General features: G+C 40.9%; 1 protein-coding gene across 1 annotated transcript in view; it reads right to left on the bottom strand.

Moving 5' to 3' along the window:
- ak5 (adenylate kinase 5) overlaps positions 1-21,170 on the bottom strand; it is a 57,251-nt gene that overhangs the window by 18,822 nt on the left and 17,259 nt on the right. The window contains exons 6-8 of the mRNA XM_061084231.1: positions 13,491-13,682; positions 5,904-5,994; positions 2,234-2,307 (exon numbers count right to left, since the gene is read on the bottom strand). Of these exons, the coding sequence (XP_060940214.1) occupies positions 2,234-2,307; positions 5,904-5,994; positions 13,491-13,682 (357 nt within the window). The remainder of the gene's footprint in view (positions 1-2,233; positions 2,308-5,903; positions 5,995-13,490; positions 13,683-21,170) is intronic.

The following is a 21,170-nucleotide window of genomic DNA, read 5'->3' as shown; positions in this document are numbered from 1 at the left end:
TGTTAGTGGATGAAACTGTCGATGGATGTCGAACAGAAAACGTTCATTCTCTTCTTTATTTATCATGTAGCGTTAATTCTACGGAAACATATTTTACAGTCGTACAATAAGGACAAAATATTATATGAGATGTATGAATCATCAGTAGAGTCATGTTTCTGATCATCTTGTGAATGTACGTCCAGTATTCTATTTTTTTTTTTGCTTTGTTTTGGGTCTCCTCCAACTTTGCTAGAGACCAAAACATGTAGAAAAATATATAAAACTAAACATAAAGATCAATATAACTTCATTTTGCAATTCATGTAGGGAGTAATGTACGTATCAAACTGTGGATTCCATCCATTTAAAAAAAGGGCAGAATAAAGAAATAATAAGAAGAAGACCTGCATTAGACTTTAAACCAATACAGAGAACATGTGGTCGTTCTTGTCGTTGGTGTTTTCCTTTTAAAAGTATCATAGTTTTTTGATGGGAGTGACCCTAGGATTAAAAGCTTTAACCCTGGTCTGGCTTTTCAAAAATATAAAAAATATATTTCACTCAATAGGAAGAAGAGAGAAGGAGAAATAAAGATTATTTATTCGACCACCAGTGAATTTCTTCAGATGGAGAGAGAAACCTGAAAGTCTCCCTGCCGACCAGCCGGCGGTGAACAGACTCAGTTATCGAGTTTAGCTCCCTAGTGTGAATTCAAGGCTCTGTGTAAATGAAGAGCTGAGATGTGAGATAGCCCTGAAACAATCTGGATCAAAAAAGTGAAAACAGTAAAGCATCTCCACCAGGCAGCAGGAAAACGAAGCATCGGGAGTTGAGCATTAATGAGACTCTCGGGTCAGGGTCAGGATTCACTGCAGCACCAGGGCCGAGTGGAGGAATGAAGCTCGAGCATCGAAACCACAGCTTCCTCCATCTCTGGACACGTTGAATCAACCAGTTCACAGTTTGTCAGGTTTGAAAAAGGTAATTTGTCAATCGTCAGTTTGTTGTGAAAATAGAAAAGTTATTGTGGAGGTCGTGGTCTCCGGCTCGTTAGCGATGATTCAAAATGTGATTTTCTCTAATTGGATAAAAAATGTCACGCTGAAAGGGCAATAAGATGGTTATTAAATTACTGCTGATGACAATACTCCCATCAGGTTGTTATGGTGATGACTGAGGTGAGAGGAAAGTATTAAGATTCATAACACATCGCTACTGCTGCGGGGATCGAACCTGTGACTTGTCTGTTAATATCGAATCATAGTCAGGTAATCTTGTCTCTGGAAAATACCTAATTTTATTTCTGCTTGTGATTGTTTGATCACTTTTCACTTAGTAGTTAAAGGTTTTGTCTGTGACTTTAGACTGTGATGATCCCGACTACGAGACGTTTGGAGTGAGATGTTTTTGAATTGCTGCCTCATGTGGTTTTAAGAGGTGCACCGTCCCCATAGGTCGGACATAAAGACCAGTCCCAGTCAACAGTCCCAATACTCCTGTACACTGCTGTGGTGTAAATCAATCCCATTACAGACACAACCCACAGAGGATTGTGAAACTCCTGAAGCCCAGAGAGTGGCCTGCTCCTGCTGGACGAGCTCGGCTCTTTCCACTGTGACCACAGAGAGGAAAGAGTCTCCTGAAACTACATGAGGCCCCATTACAGTGACCTGGTGGGCAGTAGGACCAGAGCAACAGGAAAACACAACCAGGGGAAGATGGTGGATATATAGATGGGTAATATGCATCTGATCGTGACTCTTTTTCTTCCTTAGCATGGAGCACTTCGATTGGCAATTGGAAACTATGGGAAACAGCAATCCTACCTGGATTCCGCAAAAATAAAACAGCAGCTTCCAGCTACATGTGTATACGTCTGTCTGTAAAATCAAAATCAAGCACGTTTTTGTACGTATACATACGTACTCTGATTACCCAAGTACTGAGGATCAGCAATAACCATCAAACCAGAACTCTTTCTACTTATTTTCTATTCCCGCAGCTTTTAGTCAGCCACCTTCTTCAAAAGGTGGCTGCTGGCACGTGAACATGTGTTTACACCCATGACTCAGAACATTAAACCCTGAGTGACTCTGACAGAAGCTAAATCATCAGATTATGGTCAGACGAGTGAATCAGAGAAAAAGTGAAACAAAGGCTTTGCACATCTGGTTCAAACAAAAAGAACGACTACTGGTGCTGGAGTGAAACGATGGTGAGGAGGACGTGTGATAGTGAATCGTCATCTTACCTCAGTGTATTTGCAAGCAACATCTGCCAGGCTGCTGATGTCACCCATCAGACTGAGGTCCAGCTCACTGGGACCTGAGGACAGAGGAACCCAACAAACATCAAACTCAACACTGACCTCAGGGAGCTTTTTAACATTTTGGGTGATGTGCTAATTTGGTTTCTAACGTGTGAAGATCAGTGGAAGATCTTCAGATTAACATTCACTTTAGCTCCAGAACTCTGAACCTGAACTTCCCTCTGAACGAAAGCTGCTGACACATCCAACACATTGAACAACTCGGTGGAAATGGGTCGTGAATGAAACACTCCGGAGCACGTCTGAACCTTCTCATTAGAGAACTGGGTTAGTTTCCGTGAGGATGCAGCTTCAAACATTCCGGCGGATTCCAGGGAGACGGTGGCTGTGAGTCTCTCAGAAGCCTGATGTGGTAAAAGCCTCATAATGCAGCAGATTTACAGAGAAACGCTGCAAGTAAACAGAAAAGTCTCCTCCCTTCTCTCCTGCAGCTCTGAACTCTGAGAGTCAGCAGCGTGTCACAGTGCATCTGGTCTCTGAGCGGCTGAGGTCTGACTGTGAGGAGGTTTTCATTCTGCCCACCGAGGCCGGCGGTGTCAGGTGCTGAGGCTGCGTTCGTCAGCATCGCTTCGCTTTGGACCCACATGTGCCGCTGTGATAATCACAGCCCGAGGGCGAACGAGGCTGCAGGAGAGTGGCAGGAGTCTCTCTCTCTCTCTCTCTGCTGGGAGAAAGGTAGCACCAGCAGCAGCAGATGGTCTTAACTTCCCTCAAAGAGTTTTGCCGTAACAACTTTCAGTCTATTTTGACATTTTGCACCTAGGGTTGCAAAGGGGCGGAAAGTTTCCGGTTAATTTCCGGAAACTTTCCGGAAACTTTCCATGGGAAGCTCGGGAGTTTTGACAAAAAACATAAATACGCAAATTAAATGCTGAGCAATAAAAACATCATTCAAAACTCTATTTTAAAGATGTATGGAATGCAACACACACTGCACATTGAATTTCAACCCTCCACTGTGCATTCTTCCATCACATGCACAGATAACTCCCAGCATCCTTCACTCTACAGCAGGGCTATTGAGGCCTGCTGTAGAGTGCAGGACAAGTCAGGTCAGTTTCGATGATATTATTGGGGAAAATGTAGAAGGAAAGGCTGTATACATTTGCAAATACTGTGCAAAGACCTATGTTAAGAATGACACATAGATGCAGTAGCATATAGTCAAGTGCCCAAAGTTTCCTCAGGGCTCAAATCAGCCTATGACAAAAAAAAAATGTTTATATTTATGTCTGTATATGACAGTTAGTATAAATTACCCACAACATTTCCAGTTGATTCCTGTTAATTCCCGTATATTCCTGTTTATTCCCGTTAATTCCCGTATAATCCCGTTAATTCCCATGGAAAGTTTCCAACTTTGAATATTCCCGGAATTTTGCAACCCTATTTGCACCATCTTCCTGCTTCCTGGCTTTTTTCCTTTACGCTTTTCCCCTGCATGGCAGAGAAATCACCTGATCTCTGAGAGGATCCTGGAGCATAAATAGACCTTTTAGTGGTTGTTCGTTAAGATGCACTCCATTCAAGAGGTTTTCCTTTTTGTTCCTGTGTGTAAAAACCTTTTTGGAGGCTCCTGATTGATGGAACGTGACATATATAAATAACTACATTTTCTTTACAGGAAGCTCTCTCAGTCCCTTATGCCCTTAAGGAGGGGAAAAATGCATCTGATAGAGACTATAAAAATCAATAGTCTCAAGGTTTCTCATTCCTACAAGACTAACATTTTATTTAAAGCACAATATAATGAGATTTTCCAGCCCGATCACCCAGAAGGGCTCGGCGAACATCAAGAGGGTTCAGTAGCTTCTCTCCAGTTAATGAGGAGTTGTTGTTTGAAATTCTGCAGGGTTTGTGTTGCTCCTTGTTGTGTCCTCTGTGACTGTTTGGTGTTTCAGCATCTTGTCTTGAAGAAGGCTGCTCTGAGCGGTGAGGAGAGAGGAGCTGCAGGAGTTTGTCAAATAGCACGAGTCAATTTTCAGTGTCAAGGATCTCTGGGAGTGTGAGCTGTAGTCTTCTTATGGAGTCGGCCCGATGCACTGAGAGGGAAGTTGGTCAAGTCTTTAAAGGATGATTTAAGGTTGAATTTGACTTTAATATTAGTCCCTCAAATAGAGGAACAGATATATTATTATTCCTATTCTCTTCTATAAACTCTTCTATTTATTATCTTTGGTTCCTCACTCATTGTCACACCCATGTACTGAGTGTACGATGGCGAAGCAGCTCTCCTGATCAAAACAATATTGTAACTCCACATTTTCCTCCTCTGGCAGAGTTTCCAGGCACCATATGTTCTCTCGCTGTGATTCAGCACCTCCTGAAATGAACCTCCGTTTAAATCCCGAGTTAATGTGTCGTAACAAAAACCTGCTGCCGACTCTTCCCTTCATCACAACATCACTGAAGCAGTTTTGCGATTGATTGTGCCGCCTTTCGATTGTGGCACGACGTGATGACAATAAAGATAACCGCTAGCAGATTTCTAATTCAAGTTTATTTATAAAGCCAAAAGATCTGAAGATTCTATCCAGAAGGGATTTATAACCCACGCAGCACTTGACACCTTTTGTCCTTGGACAAGCAACAAAGTCTGGAAACAGATCAAAAACCCAGAAATCTGTCGGGTAACTTTCCTCCAGCGCTGCACACTTCATTCACCGTATGTCTTTGAGTATCCAGCCTTCATCACCATCCCGGAGGATTTCTGCTAAATAAACACTTGGGCAAACAAAGCCTGTTGTGTAAGAAAGTAGGAAACTTTTGTTTTCAAATGAGCAGACATGAGTTAAACTGGTTCTGCTTGTACAGAGCAGACGTACAGAGCAGAAACACGATGAAAGAGCCAGAATCAGCTCATTTCAGATTTACTTGTCAGTGAAGAACAGGCGGCTCAGATTCCTCTGGCAGCTCAGGATCAGGATCTGTTACCATCACACCATCAGAGACAGATTCTGACCTCGTTGATTCTGTTCCTCACAGAGCTAGGTTAGCCCTGCTTCACTGGTTGCCATGACAACCCTTGTGGTAACCAGGGAGCTGGTGGGTGATGTTCTTTCGCTTGTTCTGCCTTCTCATGTATTTGGACTATTTTGGAGAGACCCCCCCCCGCTGCAGCGTTCACATTGATTAGCAGCTTTTTAAAAAGGCTCTAAGCCGCCTGATGTTCTCCACTGGGACTGATGGTATTTTGCTGCTGGTGAAGGTTTCTATTGCATCAGGTTTCATCAGTGTTTCAGCCCATGTAGCCACTGCACAGAATGTCATCACCTGCTCTATATAAATGTGTCTATATATATATATATATATACATTGAATCAATGCTAGGATTTTCTAGGACTCAAAACTTTCCTGTAGAAACGTTACATTTCATCTGAAGGTTGCATTCTATGGTAGCTGAGTCACATACACTTTGTAGTAAATGAAGTAATCAAATCTTATAATCTCTCTCTTATTTTCCTTTAGTGGATTAAGCTGACTTTTATTAAAACCCCATAATTAAGCTGTAATGTTTCCCAGGATAATCATGGTGAGATTAATTATCTCTGGAGGTGTCACAGTGTTTTTGTAAAATGAGAGTTGATCTCACCAGCTCCCGGCTCGTTGGAAGGAAACAACTTGTTGTCCACAGTCGTGCCGATGTCACAGAAAACCTCCTCTTCATCTCGGTCGGCATCCAACTATAAGAAAAACAAAAAGAAAGAAAACCTAATGTGATTTTCCATTTTTTGAATTAAAATGTGTGTTTCTGTGTGACCTGTTTATCATTAAATTAATCCCTCACTCACTTTAATAGAATCAGATCAATCATATCCAAATGTTTCTAATGACCAGATTATATCCAGATAGAATTTCACCCTGATCACATTTACTCCTGGTGTGATTTGTCTCATGTCTCCACTCTGAGATCTGATCGTTCTGTCAATACAACGAAAGAAGAAGAAGAAGAAGAAGAAGCGTGTCGACCACTGTGAAGCTGCCTTATGGTGTCAGATTGCTTTTCGATTGCTCCCGTTTTTCACTCTGTCATCTGTGTTTTTTTATCATGTTTACAGCTGCTGTTTACTGGCTACCAGCTGCTAACTACCGTGCGGGTCTGGAACACTTATGTGCTATTATTATTACTTCCGCCTGTGTCGTATGTCACAGCATTATTAAATCCACAAGTGGTCACAATGTGTCCCTGAACATGAAGTACCTTTCAAATCTTAAGGTACCTGAAGCCCCCTGTGGATTCAGTTGGTCCCAATACAGAGCTTTTCCACTAGATGACTCTAAACGTAGACTCTATTATATAGATGGACGACACTACAGCTCCCTAAAGTGAAGCCAAAGCGTCTTGATCGTCCCCTGGTGGCTGGCTGCAGTATAAGTCGCAAACCTGCCTCCTCCATGTTAGCGAATGGGACTAAAAAGCCAAAATAGATGTCAAATCATTTTGGGATATTTTAGCTTAATTTCTGAGTAGTGGGAGGAAGAGGAGACGTGTGGTACATCTTTATAAACAGTGATATAGGAAGTGTATATCATACAGGTCATAGTATTTACTAGGAGTCAAATAAAAAGCTTTTGAAAATGTCACGACCTTAAAATAGGACAGGATAAGTCAAACAGACGTGCTTTGGTCAGAGTCCAGCGGCTGCGACATCCAGAGTGAGACTCATTATAAGATCAAACATGAGAAACGAGCTCCGGTCTCTGGGAGCTACACACCCGGGCTGCTTTGCACTCAACGCACACACACCACAAGCTTTAATAAAACTAGATTAATTAGCCTTGGTCTCTTTCAGATTATTTGGCGGTCAGAAACTTTCCTTTTGCACAAACGAGTCTTCACAAAATCCGGCGTGAAGACTCTGCTTTGTGAATAAGGAGGACGCTGATAGAAACCGACCTTTCTCTGCTGACCTCCTGTTCCCAGCAGAGCAAATCACGAGCGGCTGAAAAGGCGACCTCGTGCATGGGAACATCGGATATAAAGGAAAGCGACAGATTAGCTCTCTGCCGGGTTCTTTACTCAACATTTAAACTACATAAAGAAACGAGTGTCAGGGATGCGAGTGGAGGTCAGACTAATGCAAAGCTCCTTCTCCACTGGTCATGAAACCCACTGACATCCACTGGCATTTGGCTTTTGTCTGCAATGGGAATAGAAACAATCTGTGTCCTCTCCCATGACGCACTAGTCTTCTTTATTTTTTGCCAGTCTAGAATCTAATGCTGCATCTCTTCTGGCGTGACGTGAGTTCTTCTCTGTGTCGTGCAAGACGCAGCTCTGGCGAGACGGGAAGGTTTTGATGCGTTGGGTTCCGGTGCGTTTGTGATCGATGTCAAACATGACTCACCGGGGGGGAAACGAGAAGGCAAACTCCTCCCCTGGCAATGGGAGCGGAGTCGATAGCCTTTTCCTTTTTTTTTGATAGTCTAGAGTGAGACGAAACCCTGCCTACCTGCTAACTTTGGTGTAAAAGAGGTGTAAGACCAGGAAAAGCCCACAAACAACACTTCCTCTGTGGTGACCTTAGAGAATAGCGCCCATTGTCTGGTGTGCACTGTGTGGAACAGTCCTCTGAGCACCTGAGGGGGGGGGTGAGGATTCCCTAGAGAGCGTGGGATCCGAAAAAAATCCATCAGGTTTGGTCACATCTCACCGTGTTTCACCATCGAGAGCATGGGAGAAAAACAAAACTATATTTATTCCCACTTTCAAAAGAGAGAGGCTCTGTAGGATCCGTTTATTCTTAGCAGCGGCTGCTCACGTCATGTATCTGCAGGACAGATGAGGAAGCTCCTCTGAGGTCGGAGTGATTCATTGTCTGAAGAATCCTTCATATCAGCTTCCGGTGCAGCGAGCGGAATGCAAAGTGCACCTGTGCTCCTCTGAGAAGGAACAGAACCAGTGCTGCAGCCACATTTCAACCATCTTCTCTTTCTGCTAACAACCACAGCTAATGACAAAACACTGGACATTGACTAAATGATGATTCAGTCTTTTAAAAGACACTAAATACATCTTTCTTCTCATAATCAGCAAATCTTTTAATATCGTCCCAAAATAAATTCTGCCGCTGAGCCTTTATATAGAATCAGGAATTGCCTGATTTAACCTCCTGTGCTGTGCTGCTCGCTCTTAGCAGCTTTACTGGGAACTCCCCCCAGAAAACAACACAAGTAAAACACGAGGAAGTCAGCCTGTGTTGAAAGTTGAGGTGGTTCAGGTGTTTGATAAGTCTGTCTCCTGGCTGGGCGCCGTTTAAATTGGAGGGAACGAAAAAAAAACATCAGGTTTCTCCTTCTCACATCTCACCGTGTTTCACCATCGAGAGCATGGGAGAAAAACAAAACTATATTTATTCCCACTTTCATAAGAGAGAGGCTCTGTAGGATCCGTTTATTCTTAGCGGAGGCTGCTCACGTCATGTATCTGCAGGACAGATGAGGAAGCTCCTCTGAGGTCGGAGTGATTCACTGTCTGAAGAATCCTTCATATCAGCTTCCGGTGCGGCGAGCGGAACGCAAAGTGCACCTGTGCTCCTCTGAGAAGGAACAGAACCAGTGCTGCGGCCACATTTCAACCATCTTCTCTTTCTGCTAACAACCACAGCTAATGACAACACCGGTGCAACATGATCGGTCACACTGGCCTTTGAAAACCCTGCTTCCTCAGGCAGGTTCCTAGTAATTGCTATTCACACACGGAACCTCAGGCTCGTTACGCAAAAACTACTGAACCGATTTTCTTGAGACGTTGCAGAGGGACGGAGTTTATTGGTTTATTGAAGTGGGTTCAGCAAAGGGGGCTGATCCAGGTACATATCTCTAATATTGCATCATCGGGCTTTGGACATTCTAAAGGCATAATGCAGAGATCAAATAAATCAGATATCTATGAACAGGTGAACTTATGTGCAGCTCCAGATAATGAACTGGATGTTTCTGATCTCAAGAAAAGATGTTAATGCAATATCATTTTAATTGGCCAATTAGCCTTGGTGCCCTTCAAGTTTGTCCATAATTTGATTGTTGAATAAAACTTTTAAGTGCATACTCTCCTCTGCTTCTAGCTGGTTCCGTGTGAGTTGTGCTCAGTTAGAAAAAAGTAACTGTCTCATCCGTCTGTTGCAACAGACAGGATTCAGAAGCCTTTAATTAAAAATGTAGAGACAGATTTATTTTACCCTCATCAACCTGAACGTAGACTCAGGTCCTCATTGCTACATGTTTCTTTCAGAGGAGTTTCAATAACAATCTCTTTTGAATATTTTATATTTTTTTACATTTCATTATTTGTGTTAAAACCTCAGCCTGTTTTATTTATGTCAAACTTTAACCTTGTTTGCTGAGTTAAAACATCTCGACCACTCAAGGCAGGAAACACATGACTCATAATAGAAGTCTCTTTATGAAGCAGTTCCCTTTGTGCTCTGTGAAAAGGCTGCAGCTCTTTTCACTGTGTTCTGTAACTTCAAATCTCCTGTTTGAGTTTTTGAAGACTTTGAGCTGAAGAGAATTTGGAGAATTGATAAATCCTGCAAACTTCAACAATGTAAAAAGCTTTAGTTCGAAGCTGTGTGGAGCTCTGAGTCGTCACAGAGGAGAAATGAACAGATTCACAGTAGATGAATGGAAGTAGACGAAGGTTAAACTCAAGGTTAGCTGTGAAATTCAGGTCAGTTGTGTCTGTGTCTAACATGAAGACAATCCATTTAAAGTTCCTGCTTTTTCTGATAAGCCTGTTTCTCATTTATATTCCAGGAGTAATGGACACACACCTGGTAGCCGTCCCTGGAGAGACAAGTGTGTGTGTTTGTGTGTGACATCCAGTGACATGTAGGAAGGAAGCTGGAGCTGGACTCACTCAGGGAATACTTAATTAGATTGCTCTCTTTTCTCTAGAATGACAACACGGCTTCAGTCGAGGCCACAACAAACAATTATCTCTCCTTGCTGCAGTTTCTGGTTCGGGTTTTCATTTTGTGCAGCTGCGTGTGTTTGTGTGTTTTTCGAGAAGCTGAGTCAGTCGACGTGAAAATCGCCTTCGTCACTTTTAGCACAAAAATCTAAATGTCACTTCTTGACGTGCGTGAGGAAAAATGACAGAAAACCGACAACGCTGAGCAACAAGACGCCAGAACTTCCTCCGTTAATTCAATGACACATCAAGAATTAATAGACTCGTAGACGTGCGTATTGTCAATTTAGACATTTCAATGCAGCGTCGACTATGTGGAGTAATGATTCATTGTGATTGTTCTTTTATGGAGCTATGTCCTCCCATATTGAACCTGACATTTAAAATGAACGGAGTATTTTCTCAGAGAAGCCTTTCACCGAGAAGCCGAAGCAATTACCCCAGAGTTTATTGAATTCATTAGTCAGGGAAGTATTGAGTCCTTCTCCGGGGATAATTACTGCCGGACAGGAGGAATCTCATCCCATCGCAATTTAATCTCATCTTTAAAATGTGTTTTCATGCCCTGATCACACTGAAATGCAATGTTGTTCACAAATTATACAAAAACGTCTTTAAGCTCATTGAGGACGGCTGCTGGCGACACTAAACGACTGGAAGACAGTGGAAGGAAGTAAGTTTCTAGTGTTATATTATAACAGCATCCTGCATTTTCTGAGTGAAATCTGTTGACACCCGAAGTGCAAACACCTGACACAAAAACTAAAGATATATTGTAGTGTTGCTAACAATTAAAACCACATTTCCTTAGAACCTGTGCTGTCTTTTTCAAAAGGTCCATTATATAGAAAACTATAACTCCAGTCACTGTAAACTGTTAACCAGTAGTTGTTAAAAGTGTAAACAGGTAGTATTGTGTGTCGTGTTGTATCAGTGTCCAGTGTTGTGTGTAGGGACTGTATTTATGTAGCATTTGTCCAGTCTTATGTTGACCAAGGACACTGGAGGAGCCAGGGATCAAACTACCGACCTTCTGATCTGCTCCTCTTCTAACACAGTGACTCACAAATATTTTCTCCAATTAAACCTGAACAAACGTCTTTGACTAAATGATGATTCAGTCTTTTAAAAGACACTAAATACATCTTTCTTCGTCATAATCAGCAAATCTTTTAATATCGTCCCAAAATAAATTCTGCCGCTCAGCCTTTATATAGAATCAGGAATCGCCTGATTTAACCTCCTGTGCTGTGCTGCTCGCTCTTAGCAGCTTGACTTCCTCGTGTTTTACTTGTGTTGTTTTCTGGGGGGAGTTCCCAGTAAAGCTGCTGCCCCCCCCCCCCTGTGTTGAAAGTTGAGGTGGTTCAGGCGTTTGATAAGTCTGTCTCCTGGCTGGGCGCCGTTTAAATTGGAGGGCTCCCAGGCACACCCAACTGGGAGGAGCCACCCGGGGGGGGGACACAGAACCCACTGGAGAGATTAAATATATATCTGACCTGGGGACGCCTCAGGATCCCCGAGGATGTTTGGATGACTTTGCACGAACAATATCCGATCAGCATTTTGAAAGAAGATGGATGTTTGTTTTCCTTTCACTTCATTTTCCTGCTCTTAGATACTTTCAAACCTTTATAGAGAGAGGTGCTCGACTGTTTACATAAAGTTTATCATTGTGATTTTAAACTCGGAGCTTTTAGCCAGAAAGAGCTTTGATTTAAAAAGTAGTCTGCAGCTCCACCTTCGACTCGACAGCATTATATTCCAGGTCCATGCTGAGCTAAACTGTTTTCATTACTCTGTTAGTATAAAAACAGATCTGACACAGAGGGCTGCTGGGTAATATCATGAAATAATAATAACCTGGGTATGAATATGGATGCAGGCTGTGAAGCAGCAGCCTCCACCTCCAACAAACGAAAGAGAAAAATTTAACTCACGCCGCGAGGGAATGAACACTTTTCTCTGAGCAGCCGAGATTAAAAAATGTAAGTGCGACTCTCGTTGTGCAGAACCCACACAGATGAGACGACACAATTTATGGTTCATATATTCCTCTCCCTCACCTTTGCTAGGTTAACCATTTATCATTATCGCACCGTTAACTGTTCTTCATGTTACTTCTACTTCATATTTCCTCTATCAATACATACATACAGTATATTTTATGTTAAACAAAGATTTATAAAACCTCCAGTCTGACTGATATTTTAACCATTTAGCAAAATAACCCAAACAATTCTTCTTTGGATTTTGGGCCTTTTCATTACTTCAGTGACCTTAAGACACAAACTGCAGGATTTGTCTCTTGGAGGACATCTGGTTACACGAGTAACACTGGAGATTCTCCCTGAGTCTAAAATGTCCTGAGACAAGAATCTAAAACCATGCAAACCCCACCTCCCTCTCCCAGTACCGGTGGAGCAGTGATTCAGTATTCTCTCTGCAGCTCCGAGACTCAGACGGAATCGATCAGACGCCCACGGGCAGAGTGGGCGGCCGCTTCCTGTTGGCCGCAGGCGCCGATAGCTCCATTAGCAGCCGCCTCACACGTACCACCGATACTCTGCACCAAAGCACACAGTTTAGAGGAGATCCTGACGGTCTCTAATTAACACCGAGTCCTCTGTCCCTACAGACTATGTGTCCTCAAGCTTGCAGAACAATCAGCAGCTGAAGAAATGCAATCCAGAAAGATCGGTGACTTTGTCGACCGAGACTTGGAGATAAATCACTTCTGCAAAACCACCAGACACCGAAATGTCATCGTTAAATATTGATTTCTCGGATCAATACGGTGCAGTAGACAGAACTGTCACTGAACAGAAGGTTCTAGCTCCAAACCTCAGACTGTTTATAAAGATGGATGACATGACAGCTGCTCTGACGTGAAGCAGAGGCGTGAGTGCCTCCTGGTGGCTGGCTGCAGTATGCATCATAAACCCCGCCTCCTCCATGTTAGTGGATGGAACACGGACCAAACTACACTCAGAACATTTCATTCTTGGAGTAATTCCGACATATTTCGGATAAGTTCATTTTTAATAGTTATTTGAGGCTATAAAAACGGGTTGAAAGGTCTTGGGTCTGAATCTAATTGTTTGATTGTGTTTATCACTACTGTGCAGACTCCAACTGAAGTCAACTGCACAAAATGGCGGCATCAGTGGCTGGAAAGGAAGAACAGTCTATGGTTCAAACCGTGACCTTTATATTTGGAGTTTGCAAGTTCAAAACGACATAGCTTCACTGTTCCAGCGGCCTCACCGTGACAATAAGGCCTCTCTCCTGGAAGTACTTCACCAGAGGAATGGTGTTCTGTTTGAAGTTGGTCAGCCGGCGGTCGATGGCCTTGGGGTTGTCGTCCGGTCGGCCCTGCTGCTCCGCTCGCTTCTGCAGCCGCTCCTTCAAACGGGTGTTGGTGCAGGACAGGAACACCACCAGGTCGGGGGTGCATATCTAGAGGGAAGGAACAGAGGGGAAACATTACACTTCAATCTACATTAGGACAGTGGTGGGAAGTAGCAAAGTAGAAATACTTTGTTACTGTACTTAAGTGGATTTTTCACATATCTGTACTTTACTTGAGTATTTATTTTCCTGACTACTTTTTGCTTTTACTCGATACATTTGAACACAAATTTCTGTACTTTCTACTTCTTATATTCTCAAAACTGGCTCGTTACTTGAGCAGCGGAGGTTTTAAATTATATGCATTATAAATTATATGCATATTGTTGTTATAATTTTTCAGTCTGTTGAAATAAATCCTGAAGAGAAAAATTTTTGGGTTTTGTCCCTGTATAGGCCTACTATAAAAAGCACTTAGCATTTTTAATTTTGGTACTTGTACTTGTGATACTTAAGTACATTTCAACACCAGATACTTTTGATACTTAAGTACATTTAATATGAGCTACTTTAAGACTTTTACTCAAGTCATTTCCTGATGGGTGACTTTTACTTTTACCGGAGTCACTTTCAGGTAAGATATCTGTACTTTTACTCAAGAATGGCTTTCAAATACTTTATACACCACTGCATAAGGATAACAACTTCACTCTCAGTATTCTCGTTTTGTACAGTAGCCTCGATAAGAAGCCTGCAGCTGCTTCTCAAGTGATGCAGTTTGAGTACAGGTGGAACTGTGAAGAGGGGACGACGACACCTTAGTCTCACAGCAGGAGAGGAGAACACCATTACCTGCTGTGCACAAACACACACACACACACACATTCACACACACACGCACACACACCTTTGTTTCACTTCCTGTGTCTGACAATCAGAGAAGTGCGACTGCAGACGGCTTCTTACTTATGAGTCATCGATGTATTTCGATCTATCTATTCGCAGCTCAAACGTGAAGAGGAGTCCGTTATGAATTCTAAGTTGACAGCTCCAGATGTTAATGCCTCATATCATCCATATGCGTGAATAATGCTGTGATGACTCATTACTCTTTGCTGATATGGTTTGTCACAACCAGGAATCATTAACTCCTGATTACCTATAATTAATGTTTTCATGCTTTATTTATATATGTTTCACCCGTTCTACTGCGTGAACATTAATTTCAAAACTTGTTTTTCAACACCTATGAACCAATGTTACTTCAATGTGACTCGTGATTAGTGAGCAGCCGCTGTTGCTCCCTGTGTTATTATATCAGTAAATTAGTATTATTAGTGTAACATATTCTTACACTCATAGTATATTATATTATCTATTGTATAGTCAAATACTTATATTTATACCTCTACTATTTATCATATCATATTTTTATCATATCATATTATATCATACTCTTTGTATATTCTTTGTATATATAAGTCTATATACACATATTTATACATGTGTACATGTTATTTTTATTATTATTATATTTACTATTATTATTATATATACTCTTGCTGCCATTATTAATATATACTGCTATTATATTGGTATAATAACTATCATATATAAATATATATTATGTTATATTATATACTATATATACTGTACTATCTTTATATACTGTCTAACAATAACATTACCATCATATCATCAGTACTATAACCATCATCTTGCCACTGCACCTTATCTACCTATTTATCTTTTGTTTCTGTTTTTATTCTTTCTACATCAATATATTTATTTTATTCTATTCTATTGTATTTTATTGTATTCAAATATACCGGCTGCTATGACAACTTAATTTCCCTTTCGGGGATGAATAAAGTTCTCTATCTATCTATCTATCTATCTATCTATCTATCTATCTATCTATCTATCTATCTATCTATCTATCTATCTATCTATCTATCTATCTATCTATCTATCTATCTATCTATCTATCTATCTATCTATCTATCTATCTATCTATCTATCTATCTATCTATCTATCTATCTATCTATCTATCTATCTATCTATCTATCTATCTATCTATCTATCTATCTATCTATCTATCTATCTATCTATCTATCTATCTATCTATCTATCTATCTATCTATCTATCTATCTATCCATCCATCCATCCATCCATCCATCCATCCATCCATCCATCCATCCATCCATCCATCCATCCATCCATCCATCCTTCTATCTATCTATCTATCTATCTATCTATCTATCTATCTATCTATCTATCTATCTATCTATCTATCTATCTATCTATCTATCTATCTATCTATCTATCTATCTATCTATCTATCTATCTATCTATCTATCTCTATCTATCTATCTATCTATCTATCTATCTATCTATCTATCTATCTATCTATCTATCTATCTATCTATCTATCTATCTATCTATCTATCTATCTATCTATCTATCTATCTATCTCTATCTATCTATCTATCTATCTTCCTATCTATCTATCTATCTATCTATCTATCTATCTATCTATCTATCTATCTATCTATCTATCTATCTATCTATCTATCTATCTATCTATCTATCTATCTATCTATCTATCTATCTATCTATCTATCTATCTATTTATCTATCTATCTATCTATCTATCTATCTATCTATCTATCTATCTATCTATCTATCTATCTATCTATCTATCTATCTATCTATCTATCTATCTATCTATCTATCTATCTATCTATCTATCTATCTATCTATCTATCTATCTATCTATCTATCTATCTATCTATCTATCTATCTATCTATCTATCTATCTATCTATCTATCTATCTATCTATCTATCTATCTATCTATCTTAAGCTACAAATGACTTTCAACACAGACTCTGCGTGAAGTGATTTATTCCTCACGAGACGATGAAGTAACCACGAGGAGGATTCAGCACCTGTTGCTAAGACGTGAGAGCCGGTGCCTCGCCCCCCCCCCCCCCCCCCCGACTGCTCCACCAGCAGCAGCAGCAGCAGCAGCACTGAACCAGGTGTGAGTAACACAGATCTAATTAACCAGCTTGACCGCTTCTGTTTTACAAAGTCCAGCACACAAACACATTCCTTACTAACCAACTAGTAATGAACACTGTGTGTGTGTGTGTGTGCTGTTTATTTATAGATCAGTGATGTTGTTATCGGGCTCTAAAGGGAAGTCACTTGGTTTCCATGGTTCTGAGCTCCACTTTCACATTCAAGTCAGAGCATTAATTACTCTCCTCCACCTGGACCTGACTCCCCCGCCTCATCACCGGGGGGGGAACCTCTTCTTCTGCGTTCAAGGAAATCTGCTCCCAAGTCTGCATATGTTCTGCCGCAGCCAAAAATAGCTCCGATGGCGTCGCTTCCTGCAGACGCACACGTGCCACAACGACAACAGGACTTTCAGTCTTTGCGTACCTGTTTCCGTTGCCATAGTGACCACTCTTGTGTCCTTGTTTTCTCAGGTTTTTATTGTGTGAACGTGCAGCAGCAGCGAGACACCAGACGTTTCTAACGAGTTACGAGAATGTTCCATCAGCGTGAAGAGGCGTCTATTTAAAACTGTTTTAATGCCGGCTGTTCCGTCAGTGATGCTATCGCCCGCGTAAAGGCCAAGAAGCATCTTCCTCATTAATACACACACACACACACACACACACACACACACACACACACACACACACACACACACACACACACACAGACCCACACACACACACAGACAAGCAGAGAGAGAGCGAGTCCTAAATCAGGTGCATTTTAGCAGGCAGATGTTGACCTGATTGTTAAAACCCTTTTAGGGATGTTCTACTAAATGCACTCAATCAAAAGAGGAAAAAAACTAAAAGGAAGCTGAGAGATAAACAAATGCTAGCGAGTCATGTCCTGAAATGTTCTAATGTTTTAATACTCACATGCACAAGTGCATTGTTTTGTATAGTTATTGACATTTAAGGAACCTTTGTTTGGGCAAAACCTGAGTAAACACCAGGTTTTTATCAAACCACTAATGTGTTTTAAGTATAATTACAGAGGTTACTTTAGTTCAACCTGTTTCCATGAGTTCTGTCCCAAAGTGACAAGAAACAAAGACGAGAGCAGAGGTGTAAAGTAACGAATTACATTTACTCACGTTACTGTAATTGAGTAGTTTTTTTGTGTACTTTGTAATTTTTTGAGTAGTTTTTGAAATGGGTAATTTTACTTTTACTTAAGTAGATTTTGACTGAAGTATTGTACTTCGCTACAATGGAAATTACCTCCGTTACTGAGTAAAAAAAAACACAGTTCAAGGCACAAGGCAACTCTCACTGCAGTGGTAGACAGTGTTGAGCATGAACGAGTTCAAAAGAACGCGTTCATTCCAACAGCGAGGCACACCTGCCAGTAGAGATCTTTTCCGTATTATTCAGGAAGTGCCTTTTCAAAATAAAAGAAACCATTTCAAAATAAATGTATCAAAACTTTGATTTGTTGTGCCTTTTGTTTGCAGGGTATGAATAAATAAACAGGGAAAATTAGCAATAATAAAACATGTATTATACATATATAATATATATATATATATATATATAAATATAGTAATTGATACATATGAAGTACAGTTTAAGGCAAGGGGTAGTGATGGATTAAGTTTTCTTTAAAAAACAAGTTGTCTTTCATTTTCACTTTCCACCTCAAAACTATGAACTAGTTCAGAATTTAAATGGTGAACTATGAACGTGAACTAGTTCATGTTCACTTGTATGAACTAGTTCATGAGAGGTGTGAACTTGCACAACACCGGTGGTAGATGCTGCATAGAGTGGATGATGGGGTCGATGCAAACCCGCTGGTGCCGAGTAACGAGAGCTAGAGAAGGATGATATTGCGGACGACCAACAAGCAGAAGCACCGAACTTTCCGCCAGTTGAGATTAAAGCAGATGCAGAAAACCCTTGTGCACATCTCAGCAAGCAGTTTGCCTTCATACGCAAAAGAAGCAACAGCTATACAATGCTCAAACTCAACAAGAAGTTTGTAGACTAGTGCTCTAAAGGTGGTCCCAAAGTTTAACCAAAAGTTAAAATATACAGTGGGACAGCGGCATTTTAACTTTTTATTTTAGCTGTCATGTGGTTCATGTCTTGACATGTCCTCCCAAAAGTTCTTAAATGTGTTGACATGTTAAATGTTTAATGTCTGACATGTTTAATGACATTGCACTTATATTTGTAAATATTCTCCTTTAATTAAAAATAACTGTTTTTGGATTGGATTTATGAAGTACATTTTAAATGAACTGCTTTTTACTTTTACTTGAGTAGATTTTTAGATGGTTACTTTTACTTGTACTTAAGTAAAATGTCATCAAAGTAAAGGTACTTTTACTTGAGTACAATATTTCCGTACTTTTTACACCTCTGGACGAGAGACTCATCTGTGACTTGTCGGCTGCAGATTCTGTGAATGAGTCACCTTCACACTTTCTAGCGTGTTCGTTCAAAGTGGATTTCAGATGTAACCTCGCAGGAAATAAGCAGAGGTGAAAACAAAACAAACAGAAAAAGATGAATGACATAACATAACATCTTTGTATCGTCCTCTCAAGCCTCCAGGAATCTCCCAGGAGGAGTCGATGAAGCCATGTGCACTTACAGATGTGTAAGTACTAATTAAAAAACAATCTCTCTGAGATGTTTGAGAGCAGGCAGAGGTACGACCTCCTCACTGAAGACGCTCCGGTACAAATAACACCTCCACTGCTCTGCTCAGATCTTGATGGATGATTATGTACAAGACGAGATGACAGCTTCCTGCAGCCAAGGGATCAATGAACCAACTTGAACTGTCCCACAACTCTGTTCCCTATCAATCACTGGGATGTTGTTTCAATAACCACTTCATCATTTATTTTACGAAATGTCACAAAAAAGTAGAAATTTGCACAGAAAAGCAGCAAGAAACAAGGTCGTGTTGGATATTTCATGACAGATCAACATGAATGATGATTAGTCTTTAGATATGTAGATATGTGTGTGTTGTGGGTTCAGAGACCAACACAGGGATGATTATATAAAATATAAATAACAAGAAAGGCACCAAATGTCACCCTCTAAATATATGCCTTATTGTTTTCATCAAAGCAATTAATTATTCCTTAGAAAAAGGGGCGAAAACGCAAAAAATTTAATGAGATCTCCTCTGACACATTCCTCATCCTTCCACCATTAGTTTTTTTGTAATGCTGCTAAATAATGGATAGATTGAAGCCTCCAGAGCAGATGGAATGATAGATTGACACCTGCATGCTTAATAGGAGAGTTTATTAAACGGCCCGAGGGGAGGACGCAGAGAGAGGACGTCTCCTCCCGGCCCAGAGGAGCCGCTCCTCTCGGCTGCTGGGATGTTGTAAAGGGCAAAGTAGAACCGCGGAGGAAAGGGAGATTAATGAAACTGGAAGCTGTGGGTCCTCAGAGGATCATCGGGTCACTCCTGAGCTCACACAACACCGGGGAATATAGGGTCCAAAATAAAGTACTGATCTCTTCAGGGTATTAACACGATGCTCAAAGCTGCAGCGAGTTGGGTTTGAAATCGTCCGGAGAGAGGAGAACGAACCCTTTTAAAGGTCTTTAAAGGTCACTTGTTTAAATCTTGTTGATTGACGTGTCCTGTTTGTTCGCCTAACGTCTCAAAACACACATTTTTGTAGTGTTCACAACTCCAGCGTCACACCTGACTCTCCTTCTCGTTTAGTGCTAACGTCCCTCAGATAAATCCCCCCCGACTCCGGGAGACTTTGCAGCCGAGTGCGTTCTGTCCCTCTCTCTCTCCACCTGCCTCCAACCTTCATCTTTAATCACTCACTTCTCTCTCCTCCTCTTCTCTGGCCCGGCTCCACGACGCTTAAGTGTTGAGCTGCTGCTAATGATGGAGAGAATCGTTTGGAGTCGCTCTTCCGCTGCGCCACAGGGACGGAGATCAGCAGGTTTGCTTTTAAAAGCAGCAGACGGTGTTTTTTTATGTAAATTCAGGTGCGGTTGCTAGGCAGCAGGCCAGAGGAGATGTTGTAGAGTTTGATAATTAGTTTATTGATTAATTGATTCAGCAGCAAGTTTTTTGATTTCCAATTAATTAATTAAGCAATTTGGGGTTTTACTTTAATTTTGGTTAAATAATAGAAAACTAATAGAAAATAAAACTCAACTGGACATTTTATAAACCAAATGATTCGATCATTCATCAACAAAGTATTTGGCAAATTAATCAACTATTATTTGCAGATGTAACTACATGTATAGTAGTTGTACTACAAAGTACTAGTCAAATGTTTTTTTCTCATAGATGGTTTTTGTCATTTCGGTTGTTCACGTGTTCATGTTTCTGTTCAGTTTGGTTTTAAAGTTATTTGATGCTATAAAAATGGGATTAAACGTGATGTTCGGAAGCTGATTCTGACTCGTGATTGGTCGAGTGTTTGTATCGATGGCTGCTGCTGTGAATCCAAATGCCCAAGACGCCAGCGTTCGTATCCGGGATGTTTGGTTGCATGGATGCATAGAAGTGGAGGCGTGTCA

The sequence above is a fragment of the Limanda limanda genome, chromosome 13, assembly GCF_963576545.1.
Source record: "Limanda limanda chromosome 13, fLimLim1.1, whole genome shotgun sequence".
NCBI lineage: Eukaryota > Metazoa > Chordata > Actinopteri > Pleuronectiformes > Pleuronectidae > Limanda > Limanda limanda.
This window is presented reverse-complemented; position numbering and strand designations above follow the sequence as displayed.